The sequence below is a fragment of the Oncorhynchus kisutch genome, linkage group LG23 (assembly GCF_002021735.2).
Source record: "Oncorhynchus kisutch isolate 150728-3 linkage group LG23, Okis_V2, whole genome shotgun sequence".
NCBI lineage: Eukaryota > Metazoa > Chordata > Actinopteri > Salmoniformes > Salmonidae > Oncorhynchus > Oncorhynchus kisutch.
This window is the reverse complement of record NC_034196.2, coordinates 22,252,079-22,265,334: the sequence shown is the minus strand read 5'-3', so window position 1 is coordinate 22,265,334 and position 13,256 is coordinate 22,252,079. Positions and strand designations below refer to the sequence as shown.

Sequence of the window (13,256 nt, the reverse complement as noted above, 5' to 3'; positions counted from 1 at the left end):
GTAGAAACATGTCAAACGATGTATATAATCAATCTTAAGGATGTTTTTATCATAAATCTCCAATAATGTTTCAACCAGAGAATTCCTTTGTCTTTAGAAATGAAAGGGAACGGAGCTAACTCTCACTGGCGCGCGCCTGACTGAGCACATGGCCTTCTGGCAGACCCATGACTCAATCAGCTCTCATTCTCTCCCACTTCACAGTAGAAGCCTGAAACAAGGTTCTAAAGACTGTTGACATCTAGTGGAAGCCTTAGGAAGTGCAATATGACCCCATAGACACTGTATATTGGATAGGCTAAGACTTGAAAACCTACAAACCTCAGATTTCCCACTTCCTGGTTGGATTTTTTTCTCAGGTTTTTGCCTGCAATATGAGTTCTGTTATACTCACAGACATCATTCAAACAGTTTTAGAAACTACAGTGTTTTCTATCCAAATCTACTAATAATATGCACATCCTAGCATCTGGGCCTGAGTAGCAGGCAGTTTACTCTGGGCATGCTTTTCATCCGGACGTGAAAATTCTGCCACCTACCCCCAAAGAAGTTAACTCGCCACTCAAAGCACTTCATGATGACAGAACTGAGTGCTATTGGGTGATAGTCATTTAGTTCTGTTACCTTTTCTTTCTTGGGCACAGGAACAATGGTGGACATCTTGTAGCCAGTGGGGACAGTAGTCGCCTCATCTCCACTCTGGTCCATTCATTTGTCCTGTCCAGGGAGAGGAATCCAATTTTCTACTTGGTTGACTTGATCAAATGCAGCAGAAAGCACCGAACGAATGATGGGGTCTATTTTTTGCCCGTTTTGATTACACACGGAGAGCTTAACCGCTCAGGCTATTGTCAGGCTAGGTACAGCTAAAACAGATTGTTTTGTTGGCACAATGAGACTTGAAATGGTCCTGGACAATCACAACCATTGTCTGTAATCAGGTAGCTGTCACTCACAGTCTTTGCATGGGCTTCAGTCCAATAAATCATATCATATCAAATTTTATTGGTCACATACAGTACACATTGTTAGCAGATGTTATTGCAAGTGTAATGAAATGCTTGTGCTTCTAGTTCTGACAGTACAGCAATATCTAACAAGTAATATCTAACAATTCCACAACAAATACCTAATACACACAAATCTAAGTAAAGGAATGGAATTAAGCGTTTCTAAATATATGGATGAGCAATGTCAGAGCGGCATTGGCTAAGATGCAATAGATAGTATAGAATACGGTATGAGTAATGCAAGATATGTAGACATTATTAAAGTGGCATTATTAAAGTGACTAGTGTTCCCCATTTATTAAAGTGGCTAATGATTTCAAGTCTGTATGTAGGCAGCCGCCTCTCTGTGCTAGTGGTGGCTGTTTAACAGTCTGATGGCCTTGAGATTGAAGCTGTTTTTCAGTCTCTGTCCCAGTCCCGGTGGTTGTTGTCCTTGATGATCTTTTGGCTTTCCTGTGACATCGAGTGCTGTAGGTGTCCTGGAGGGCAGGTAGTTTGCCCCCGGTGATGCGTTGTGTGGACCGCACCACCCTCTGGAGACCACTGCAGTTGTGGGCGGTGCAGTTGCCGTACCAGGCGGTGATACAGCCCGACAGGATGCTCTCAATTGGGCAATAATACTTTTCTACCCAGTTTATCTTCTGTGAATACGTTTCAGGACTTTTGTGCAATTTAGCTGAAGCTAATATATAATACAATAACTTCCAAATGGTTCATGAATATTTAATTTAAATGTTTGGATAGAAATACATTGTATTCATTGCATTGCAGCTCTTTACATTATAAAATAGGTCTGACCACTTTTTGAGAGTTGGGATCCATTTCCATTTTTGGACCACTTCCATAAACTCCATGTCCACTTTGATTTCCTGAATGAACTAACACTATCTTACTCATCTTCTCTCAGATGTAATTTCAACCATCTCCACAGTATATACAGTAGGAGGACGAGGAGACGTGGAGCTTTATGATAGGCCCACTGACCCTGGCCTTGTGTAGAACCTGCTCCCAGAAGCCCTATCGGCTAGTTGCAGACGGTCTCTCTCTCTGTTAAATATTTGCGGCAGACTTAACACGGCCAGCCTTATGATCATCTCTCTCCCCCTTGCTCTCTTTTGTCAGGTCTAGGTTTTACAGAGGTAAAGACTAATTTTGGTGCCCTTCTATGTCCGTCTGTACTCTGCGTTGCTTCTTCCTGCAGTGTCCCCTGGGAAACATTGACTTCCCCTGGATCACTTATGGCTTATAATATTCAAAACATGTATGATAAAGGTTCATGTTTCTATATGGGAATATGAGTTGATTCTGAATTGTATTTATTTAGGAATATCATGACATCATTTCCCACTGGTCAAAAACTAGTTGAATCAACATTGTTCCCACATAATTTAAACCAAAAAAGTCAATGTGATGACGCTGAATCAACGTGGAAACGGATTGGATTTGGGGGAAAGTCATCAACGTAAGGGAATTTCGCATTTCTTTAACCTAAATCCAGTGACATGGTGAAATATTTTGTTTATTTCACATCGAATTCACTTTCGTTGACAACTCAACCAAATCTAAATCAAAACATATTAATCTGACGTCTGTACCCAGTAGGTTTGGTTATATTCTGATCTCAATTATCACAAACACACATACTTTACATGCATCATACAAGCATGAACGTCCACACACATTTAAAGGCAGTTCACATGGAGCACCAGCACAGTAGGAGAGCAGGTTCAGTCCATTAAGTCCAGTATATAGCATTGACATAGCATTCTGCTCTTTCAGCTGAATTTGACTGCAGGCCTGACTAGACTGGGAACAGCAAATGGCACACACCCCTCTTGACACACATAGCAGAGAACAAGTTCAAAGAACACACATTAAGATATCTTTGTTTGGACCTCATGCACAAATATCACCAACTTTTCCTCTCTGAAACTTTTCTGAAATGTCCCAAGTATCTTTCTTCACAATGTGAAAGCCCGCTCCTTTGCCTTGTGAGTCTGAGTCAGCTATTCTGATCTGTTTGTCAGATCAGCCTGATTGTCCAAACTGAAGTTCTGGCTCCAGCTCCACTCTGCCGCTATGTTGCCATGATGATAAAAACTGAGTTGGGAGGGTGCCCTGGTCTGTGGTCAGTGTTTGACTGGTGAGGAAGGGCCGGTGGTGAGGAAAGTATGGTCCAGAGTACTGTCCAGTACCACACTCAGCCCACTGACCCATACCCTGGTCAGTGGAGTAGTGGCCATAGAGGGGGTAACTGTAACCCAAATGCCCAGGGTAGGTTTTGGAGGACATGGGCAGATGGACCGGGGACACTCTGTAGTCCTGGGGCATGGCTGGAGCCAAGGTGTGGTGGTGGTGACCCATGTCCCTGACAAGGACAGGTCTGGTAATCTTCTGTCCAGGGACAGTGGCTACATCTGGGACGTGAGACTCATAGCTGCGCCTGCATTCACCATCCTCCGCTATAGAGGAGGGAGAGAGAAGTCTGCCATTCTCAACCGATCTGGAGACAATGAGAAATATGGAGTGGGTTACTGATATGAACTGCTAGTTGTTGTTGCCATCATGACATCAACCCACAAATGAAATCAGTCACTCTACTTTTTCATGCACAGTATGGAGGTGTCCACTTCCTGCATCATAGATGGCCTGTTAAGTATAGCCATGAGTCACTGAATGTTCCATTGGCATAACGGGTGCTGTTTCTGCATATGGTAGTTCTCATGTGGGTGTGCAGGCTGTTAGAGTGACTCTCTAAATGAGTGTGGTGTGTCAGCCTTGGGTTTCTTTAAAAACAATGGAAGTCAAGGTGTAATTTACAACGTGTGAGTGTTCCTGGTGGTTGTACAGTACCTGCATGGTTGGTAGGACATAGATGCAGGGCCAGGCACCATCTGCTCCTCAGTGCTGTATTCCTGTCTGTGGTCGTGGAGCTCCAGAATTTCAGTGTGCAGGCTGTGGCTCTGGGACGGGTCCTGTTTCAAGGCCCAGGGGGACAAGAGATCCTCCTTACCCAAAACCATGTTCTCTGTGGCTCCTAGGGTCATCCTCTGTTCTTCTAGCTCACAGTTTAATTTTGGCGTCTGGAGGTCTGTAGGGAAAACGATTTTGCATCAACGAGACTGCCAATAGGCTGGCAACCATTTACATGATAACAGTGTCAAATATTGTTGACTGGTAACTGGAGGACTTTGGTTTCCTGGATCGTTGTCTTCTTTGGCTTTCTTTGTAGCATTCCCAGGACTCTTGTTGGATCGACACCTATGGGGGAAAAAAATTACATGTAAATAAATATGCTATCGCTTGTATTCTCACATGCACCAAGTGTTATAGTTCTAATGATACGTACCTCTTGCTATGAGTACGGGTGTGTTCCCCTTTGAATCCCTTAGCAAAGGGGTTGTGGTCAATCTTCAGTTTAGCAATCTGAAAGCAGGAGTAGAGATGAAGACATCAGATTAGGTTACACTCATTCCCGAAAAGTGAATTATGTGGGTGTGCCATTTGTACGTTTTTAACACGTGAGTTTGTAGATGGACCTTAGTGTTCTGGTAGGCGGTGACTGCAGTGAAGGAGGTCTCAGGGAAGGAGAAGGAATGGAAGTGTCCCCAGCGTACAGTGTACAGACTGTCAGCCTGGACCACAGAGAAACGTGGGATGTAGTGATGCATAGAGTGCAGGATGATCTGGGGACAGAACAGATACAACACAGGTGGAGTGAACTAACAGCATTGTTTCCTCTAATAACTATATTTGGAGTTCCATCTTTGTTGCCTAGTCTCACTAAAAGTAAAGCGGACATTGTAGCGTTTGCCTCCCTTATAGCCCGCTGGCAGATCTTGCTTAACTGGGAATCCTTCAAACCTCCCACTGCATCATCCTGGTTGAAAGATCTAACGTCTTTTCTACACGTAGAAAAAATGAAATGAAAAGGATGTACTCATAACTTTTTCTTGAGATGGCAGCCTTTCATTTCCTTTTTTGAACAGTTGCCTTCTATTGTTCAGGAGTAAGAATTTTGGCCAACGGGATACGGAAGAGTGTGGGAAGGAAGGGATAGTGATGTTTTTTTACATTTTTGTGTATGTGTACTTGTGTGCATATTTATATATTATTATTTCCAATCGTAAATGTATTTTATTTTTGTATGCTGCTTTTGTTGTTAAAGGGACGGGGTTTCTATAAGTATAGAGGGATAAAATTATGTATCTGTTCAATTTGTAATCTGTATTTCTTTATATGTCCCATACAAAAAAATATAAAAAACATTTAAAAAACGAACAGTATTGTCTATCGATAGAACAACTGTATACTCTCCGACTATGAGGCGTGGGCTGGGGATCCAGTAGAGAAGGAGATGGGTTTACTTACATGGCCGTGCTGGTCCAGAGTATTGTTGGTGAGTTTGAGCTTGAGGAAAGACACAGATTGCTTCATCCAGTAGGAGCCCGGGGCGGGGGAGTCCGGATGTACGTACGTCCGACATGGGAGTTGGGGCTCGGCTTTCCCAGCCATGTCCCACTGGCCCTTATTCCACTACAGAGACAGAGAGCGGGGGGGGGGGGGGGGGGGGGGGTTTACCCAGGTGTGAAACAAACTCCAAGACAAGACTCGACATTTAGACACCACAAGAACTCACATACCCTCTCTACAGTGAGATATGTAAGGAATCTATGGTGCATATCACTGCATGCTTGAGTAGTATCATGTAGGTATGTACATCATTCCATATAATCTACCAACATTTTTACTTCAACTGCTATAACAAAGGAAAAACTCTCTCTCGGTAGAGCCATTTGGTCAAAAGCAACAGTGTGCTGAGGGGAGGGCCAGTGGATGCATGGAGGGGTGATTGCTCCCCATTCACTTTGATTAGAGCGGGGAGAGTTGGAGGTGGGGTGCTAAATGGCTGGACCTCCAGCCGGGGGTAGAAAAACAGGAAGTAGTAATGGTCTTTGATATGCAGTGTGTGTGGTGATTGGCTGGGTGTTAGTGTGTCACTGTCTGGACTATATGCAGACTGACTGCTGGGGTTGATATGCAAGCTTGTCTTTTACTTAATCTCGTTGTTTCCTTTTAAAACAATGCCTGACTATATTCCAAATTGTGACATGTTTGGCTTATCAATAGGACCTTTCCCAATATACATTTATTGTAATGTGTGTATAAGACATGATATATGATGCATTATAGAAGGAAGGTGGACATGTTCTTACCCTGTATCTGAAGTTGTCCACAGGAACCATATCCACCATGAGGACATAGTTGGCATAAGGTTGGAGTCCAGATAGACTGACGTTGCAGTGAGGAAACATCCTCCTGATACACACAATCCCACACAAATGGTATTATATTCTCAATTCCTGACCAAAACGCTGTGCTCTCTCGTTCTTACACAAGAAAAAAAGCATACTAGCAGCAGAGACAGTTTCACTGCATTGCTAAAGCTACAGAATTGCAAGAAATGTACTCCTCAGTGCACACACCTCAATTATGTTTTGTCGATTTACATATCAGAAATGAATGGGATATGGGAGACATGGGATGTGCTCAGTCAATGGCTTGTTTGGAGATGGCACCAGCCATGATGATGATGATTGATTTGACAACAACAGTATCTTACCGGCCATGTTTGGTGATTATCATCTCAGTTGCTAGGTTGTGGAAGGACTTCCAAAGGTCAGACTTCTCCAGGGTCATCCTGACGTTTCCCTGGTGGTAGGGGTCAGCTGTAAGGGGGGATGGGGTCATCATGTTGCTGTTGCTCTCTTGCCAGACCACTGACTCACTAATCTAGTAAAGGTTGAAAAATATATGCTTACCAGATACATGCTGCATTGCCTGCAGAGTCCACTACAATGGTCAAAGTGAAAATCAAGATAAAATTCCTTATCCAAATCTGTGTACTGATCTCGCTAGAATCAGACCAACATCACCGTGATAATACTGTGAGAGGGGCTGTGGATTTAGTGGTGGCCCTTAGATTATGCAAAGTGTAGTATCAATCTCTTCTTCTTAGTAATGTCGATCTCAAAACTTCCCTATCTGTATCCTCAGCTTGTGGAGTTAGAGTGACTGACCTCTGGAGTTCATTAGTGAGCCAAGAAGGGGAAGAGCCTGTGAGGATAAAGTAGGTGTGGTTACAACAGAGTGGTGTGGGGGGCCTTTGCCTGGTTTCTAATCTTTGAAGTGCCCCATCAGGCGAGGGGGTGGGTATGGAGGGGGTGGACATACTGTGGTGTTGTGCAGAGATAGCTGCCTGAACATTACCTTTTGTTTCGAGAAAGGGCTATACCTTTTGTTTTCAAACTGCAAATGCAGCCAACACGTTTGTAGAGTCACAAGTTTAATGTAGTCATTGCATGCTAAGAATATAAGACAAAATACTAAACTTTTGACTACTTTAATGCACTATAGGTGAATAGGTTCAAATACTTATGACTTATTCAAATGAGGGGACTAGATACATGAAGCACTTTCATTTCTAAATGGTAAAACAAACACTAACGTTCAAAAGTTTGGGGTCTTTTAGAAATATCCTTGTTTTTGAAAGAAAAGCTCATTAAAAAAACAAAAAACAAACATCAAATAACATCAAATTGATCAGAAATACAGTGTAGACATTGTTAATGTTGTAAATGACTATTGTAGCTGGAAACGGCAAATGTTTTATGAAATACATACATAGGCGTGCAGAGGCCCATTATCAGCAACCATCACACCTGTGTTCCAATGGCACATTGTGTTAGCTAATCCAAGTTGATCATTTTAAAAGAATAATTGATCATTAGAAAACCCTTTTGCAATTATGTTAGCACAGCTGAAAACTGTTGTGCTGATTAAAGAGGCAATTAAACTGGCCTTCTTTAGACTAGTTGAGTATCTGGAGCATCAGCATTTGTGGGTTCGATTACAGGCTCAAAATGGGTACAAACAAAGACTTTCTTCTGAAACTCGTCAGTCTATGCTTGTTCTGACACGTGAAGGCAATTAACTGCACCTTAGATTGCAGCCCAAATAAATGCTTCACAAAGTTCAAGTAACAGACACATCTCAACATCAACTGTTCAGAGGAGACTGTGTGAATCAGGCTTTCATGGTCAAATTGCTGCAAATAAACCACTACTGAAGGACAGCAATAAGAAGAGACTTGCTGGGCCAAGAAACACAAGCAATTGACATTAAACTGGTGGAATCTGTCCTTTGTTCTGATTTGAGATTTTTGGTTCCAACCGATGTGTCTTGTGAGACACGGAGTAGATGAACGGATGATCTCTGCATGTGTGGTTCCCACTGTGAAGCATGGAGGAGGAGGTGTGATGGTGTGGGGGTGCTTTGCTGGTGACACTGTGATTTATTTAGAATTCAAGGCGCACTTAACCAGCATGGCTACCACAGCATTCTGCAGAGATACGCCATCCCATCTGGTTTGAGCTTAGTGGGACTATCATTTGTTTTTCAACAGGACAATGACCCAACACGCCTCCAGGCTGTGTAAGAGCTATTTGACCAAGCAGGAGAACGATAGAGTGCTGCATCAGATGACCTGGACTCCTCAATCACCCGACCTCAACCCAATAGAGATGGTTTGGGATGAGTTGGACTGCAGAGTGAAGGAAAAGCAACCAACAAGTGCTCAGCATATGTGGGAACTCCTTCAAGACTGTTGGAAAAGCATTCCTCATGAAGCTGGTTGAGATAATGCCAAGAGTGTGCAAAGCTGTCATCAAGGCTAAGGGTGGCTACTTTGATGAATCTCAAATATAAAAATATATTTTGATTTGTTTAACACTTTTTTGGTTACTGCATGATTCCATATGTGTTATTTCATAGTTTTGTTGTCTTCACTATTATTCTACAATGTAGAAGATAGTACAAATAAAAACATACATTTCAATGAGTAGGTGTGTCCAAACTTTTGACTGGTACTGTATGTTCGTCGAACTTCTCATTCCAAAATCATGTGCATTAATATGGAGCTGGTCCCCCCTTTGCTGCTATAACAGCCTCCACTCTTCTGGGAAGGCTTTCCACCAGATGTTGGAATACTGCTGGGGGGACTTGCTTCCATTCAGCCACAAGAGCATTTGTGAGGTTGGCAGTGATGTTGGGCGATTAGACCTGGGTCGCAGTCGGCTTTCCAATTCATCCCAAAGGTGTTTGATGGGGCTGAGGTCAGGGCTCTGTGCAGGCCAGTCAAGTTCTTCCACACTGATCTCAACAAACCATTTTTGTATGGACCTCGCTTTGTGCATGGGTGCATTGTCATGATGAAACAAGAAACGACCTTCCCCGAACTGTTGCCACAAAGTTGAAGCACAGAATCGTCTAAAATGTAATTGTATGTTGTTGCGTTAAAATTTCCCTTCACTGGAACTAAGGGGCCTAGCCCGAACCATGAACAACAGCCCCAGACCATTATTCCTCCTCCACCCATTTCAAGAAGCTCCCAACTAACAGTTCTTGTGCTGATGTTGCTTCCAGAGGCAGTTTGGTTTTGAGTGTTGCAACCGAGGACTCGCTACGCACTTCCGCACTCGGCGGTCCTGGAGAAGATCCTTGGTCAGGAAGGTGACCAAGAAACCGATGGTCACTCTGACTGAGCTCTAGAGTTCCTCTGTGGAGATGGGAGAACCTTCCAGAAGGACAACCATCTCTGCAGCACTCCACCAATCAGGCCTTTATGGTAGAGTGGCCAGACACAAACCACTCCTCAGAAAAAGGCACATGACAGCCCACTTGGAGTTTGCCAAAAGGCACATAAAGACTCTCAGACCATAATAAGCAAGAGTTTCTGGTCTGATGAAATCAAGATTGAACTCTTTGGCCTGAATGCCAAGCGTCCCTTCTGGAGGAAACCTGGCACCATCCCGACGGTGAAGCAAGGTGGTGACAGCATCTGTCACATAAGTTGACGCTGGAGAGACGAAGCAGGTATGGGGAGTAAAACATTTAATGTGGAACGAGACAGTAACAGAATCATCAAACAGGTAACACGGACAAAAAACAATCAATGCAGCAGTGGGGAACAGAGCTGGGGAACTGACAAATATAGGGGAGGTAATAAACAGATGATGAGTGAGTCCAGGTGAGTCCAATATCGCTGATGGGTGTGACGAGGGAAGACAGGTGTGCTTAATAGATGATAGGAGTGAGTGATGCAGGGCAGCCTGGTGCCCTCAAGAGCCAGAGGGGGGAAGAGTGGGAGCAGACGTGACAGCATCATGCTGTGGGGATGTTTGTCAGCTGCAGAAACTGGGAGACTATTCAGGATCGAGGCAAAGATTATTTATTTATTTATTTAACCTTTATTTAACCTGTTTGGCCAGTTGAGAACAAGTTCTCATTTACAACTGCAACCTGGCCAAGATAAAGCAAAGCAGTGCGACAAAAACAACACCGAGTTACACATAAACAATCGTACAGTCAGTAACACAATAGAAAAATCTATATAGTGTGTGAAAATGTAGAAGATTAGGGAGGTAAGGCAATAAATAGGCCATAGAGGTGAAATAATTTCAATTTAGCATTAACACTGGAGTGATAGATGTGCAGATAATGATGTGCAAGTAGGGATACTGGGGTACAAAAGAGCAAGAAAATAAATAACAATATGGGGATGAGGTAGTTGGGTGAGGTATTTACAGACTGGCTGTGTACAGGTATAGGGATCGGTAGGCTGCTCTGACAGCTGATGCTTAAAGTTAGAGAGGGAGATATAAGTCTCCAGCTTCAGAGATTTTTGCAATTCGTTCCAGATGAAAGATGAACGGAGCAAAGTATGGAGAGATCCTTGAAGAAAACCTGCTCCAGAGCGCTCAGGACCTCAGACTGGGGAGAATGTTCACCTTCCAACAGGACAATGACCCTAACCACACAGTGAAGACAACGCAGGAGTGGCTTTGAGACAAGTCTCTGAATGTCCTTGAGTGGTCCAGCCAGAGCCCGGACTTGAACTCGATAGAACATCTCTGGAGAGACCTAAAAATAGCTGTACAGCAATGCTCCCCATCCAACCTGACAGAGCTCGAGAATATCTGCAGAGAAGAACTCCCCAAATACAGGTATGCCAAGCTTGTAGCGTCATACCAAAGAAGACTTGAGGCTGCAATCACGCCAAAGGTGCTTCAACAAAGTACTGAGTAAAGGGTCTGAATACTTATATAAATGTTATGTTTAATTTTTAATTTTTTTATAAATTTGCAAACCTTTATGTTTGCTTTGACATTATGGGGTATTGTGTATTGATTGATGAGGGGGAAAAAACTATTTTATCATATTTTAGAATAAGGCTGTAACCTACCAAAATGTGGAAAAAGTCAAGGGGTCTGAATACTTTCCGAAGGCACTGTATATGAAAATACCCTAAAATAAAAGGTGAAATTCTGTTCTGTCGCCTCATATGAAACATTTAATCTCAAATCCAAAATGCTCCAGTATAGGTTAAATATAAAATAAATAAATGTAGACATTTTGACTTCACTGTCCAAATAAATATGGAGGGAAGCGTATGTAGCCTAGTACAGCTGATATATACTATCGGTCTAAAGTTAAGAACACCTATTCATTCAAGGGTTTTTCTTTATTTTGACTATTTTCTACATTGTATAATAATAGTGAAGACAACAAAACTGTGAAATAACACATATGGAATCATGTAGTAACCAAAAAAGTGCTAAACAAATCAAAATATATTTTATATTTGAGATTCTTCAAAGTAGCCACCCTTAGCCTTGATGACATCTTTGCACATTCTTAGCATTCTCTCAACCAGCTTCACCTGGAATGCTTTTCCAACAGTCCTGAAGGAGTTCACACATGCTGAGCACTTGTTGGCTTCTTTTCATTCACTTTTAAGGTCCGACTCTGCGGACCAAACCATCTCAATTTGGTTGAGGTTGGGGGATTGTGGAGGCCAGGTCATCTGATGCAGCACTCCATCGTTCTCCTTCTTGGTAAAAGAGCCATTACATAGCCTGTTGGTGTGTTGGGTCATTGTCCTGTTGAAAAACAGATGATAGACCCACTAAGCACAAACCAGATGGGATGGTGTATCACTGCAAAATGCTGTGGTAAAGTGTGCCTTGAATTCTAAATAAATTAGAGACAGTGTCACCAGCAAAGCACCCCCACACCATAACACCACCTCCTTGCGTTTACCCAAACGATGCCTCACAAAGACACGGCGGTCGGAACCAAAAATCCAATTTGGACTCCAGACCAAAGGACACATTTCCACCTGTCTAATGTCAATTGCTCGTGTTTCTTGGCCCAAGCAAGATTCTTCTTCTTATTGGTGTTCTTATGTACTGGTATGTTTGCAGCAATTCGACCATGAAGGCCTGATTGACACAGTCTCCTCTGAACAGTTGATGTTTACATGTGTCTGTTACTTGAACTCTTTGAAGCAATTATTTGGGCTGCAATTTCTGAGGCTGGTAACTCGAATGAACTTATCCTCTGCAGCAGAGGTAACTCTGGGTCTTCCATTCATGTGGATGTCCTCATAAGGGCCAGTTTCATCATAGGGCTTGATGGTTTTTGCGACTGCACTTTCAAAGTTCTTGAAATGGTCTGTATTGACTGACCTACATGTCTTAAAGTAATGATGGACTGTCATTTCTCTTTGCTTATTTGAGCTGTTCTTGTCATAATATGGACTTGGTCTTTTACCAAATAGGGCTATCTTCTGTATACCACCCCTACCTTGTCACAACACAACTGATTGGCTCAAACGCATCCAGAAGGAAAGAAATTCCACAAATTCACTTTTAACAAGGCACACCTGTTAATTGAAATGCATTCCAGGTGACTACCTCATGAAGCTGGTTGAGAGAATGCCAAGAGTGTGAAAAGCTGTCATCAAGGCAAAGGGTGGCTATTTGAAGAATCTCAAATATAAAATATGTTTTGATTTGTTTAGCACTTTTTTGGTTACTACATGATTCCATATGTGTTATTTCATAGTCCATATGTGTTATTTCATAGTTTTGATGTCTTCACTATTATTCTACATTGTAGAAAATTGTTAAAATAAAGAAAAACCCTTGAATGAGTAGGTGTTCTAAAACGTTTGACTGGTACTGTAACAAGTGTTTGGTATTGTGTGGTTTATTATAGGATAATAAGTCCAATGTTCACTCACAATAGTCTTTCTTACTCATACTCCCGCCCCTCCCCAAGGTTGTTTAGAGGTAGAGGGCTCAAGGGGTATAATCCAGCCTTTGTCCTTTCCTTCCTGATGAC

At 42.6% G+C, this 13,256-nt stretch overlaps 1 protein-coding gene across 2 annotated transcripts; it reads right to left on the bottom strand.

Moving 5' to 3' along the window:
• Nucleotides 1-2,106: 2,106 nt before the first annotated feature.
• LOC109868149 (T-box-containing protein TBX6L-like) lies at nt 2,107-7,743 on the bottom strand. Of its 2 annotated transcripts, none has more exons than XM_031803039.1 (10): nt 7,695-7,741; nt 7,091-7,127; nt 6,634-6,803; nt 6,227-6,329; nt 5,382-5,546; nt 4,550-4,696; nt 4,360-4,436; nt 4,201-4,271; nt 3,864-4,101; nt 2,107-3,513 (listed from the first exon to the last, which is right to left on the bottom strand). In XM_031803039.1, the coding sequence occupies exons 3-10, from the start codon at nt 6,762-6,764 to the stop codon at nt 3,039-3,041; spliced, it is 1,407 nt and encodes a 468-aa protein (XP_031658899.1). In that variant the 5' UTR covers nt 6,765-6,803; nt 7,091-7,127; nt 7,695-7,741; the 3' UTR covers nt 2,107-3,038. The 2 variants fall into 2 exon arrangements, with proteins under 2 accessions (XP_031658899.1, XP_031658900.1); XM_031803040.1 differs by having other exon boundaries at nt 2,108-3,513; nt 6,634-6,739; nt 6,833-7,127; nt 7,695-7,743.
• Nucleotides 7,744-13,256: the final 5,513 nt, after the last annotated feature.

Excerpts from the sequence above, each read along its gene's own strand:
- LOC109868149 (XM_031803039.1), bottom strand. The coding sequence starts at position 6,764 with ATGATGACCCCATCCCCCCTTACAGCTGACCCCTACCACCAGGGAAAC. Across the intron at positions 5,547-6,226 it reads TGGACAACTTCAGATACAGG|TGGAATAAGGGCCAGTGGGA; the intron begins GTAAGAACATGT and ends CTGTCTCTGTAG. Across the intron at positions 4,272-4,359 it reads ACCCGTACTCATAGCAAGAG|GTGTCGATCCAACAAGAGTC; the intron begins GTACGTATCATT and ends TTTCCCCCATAG.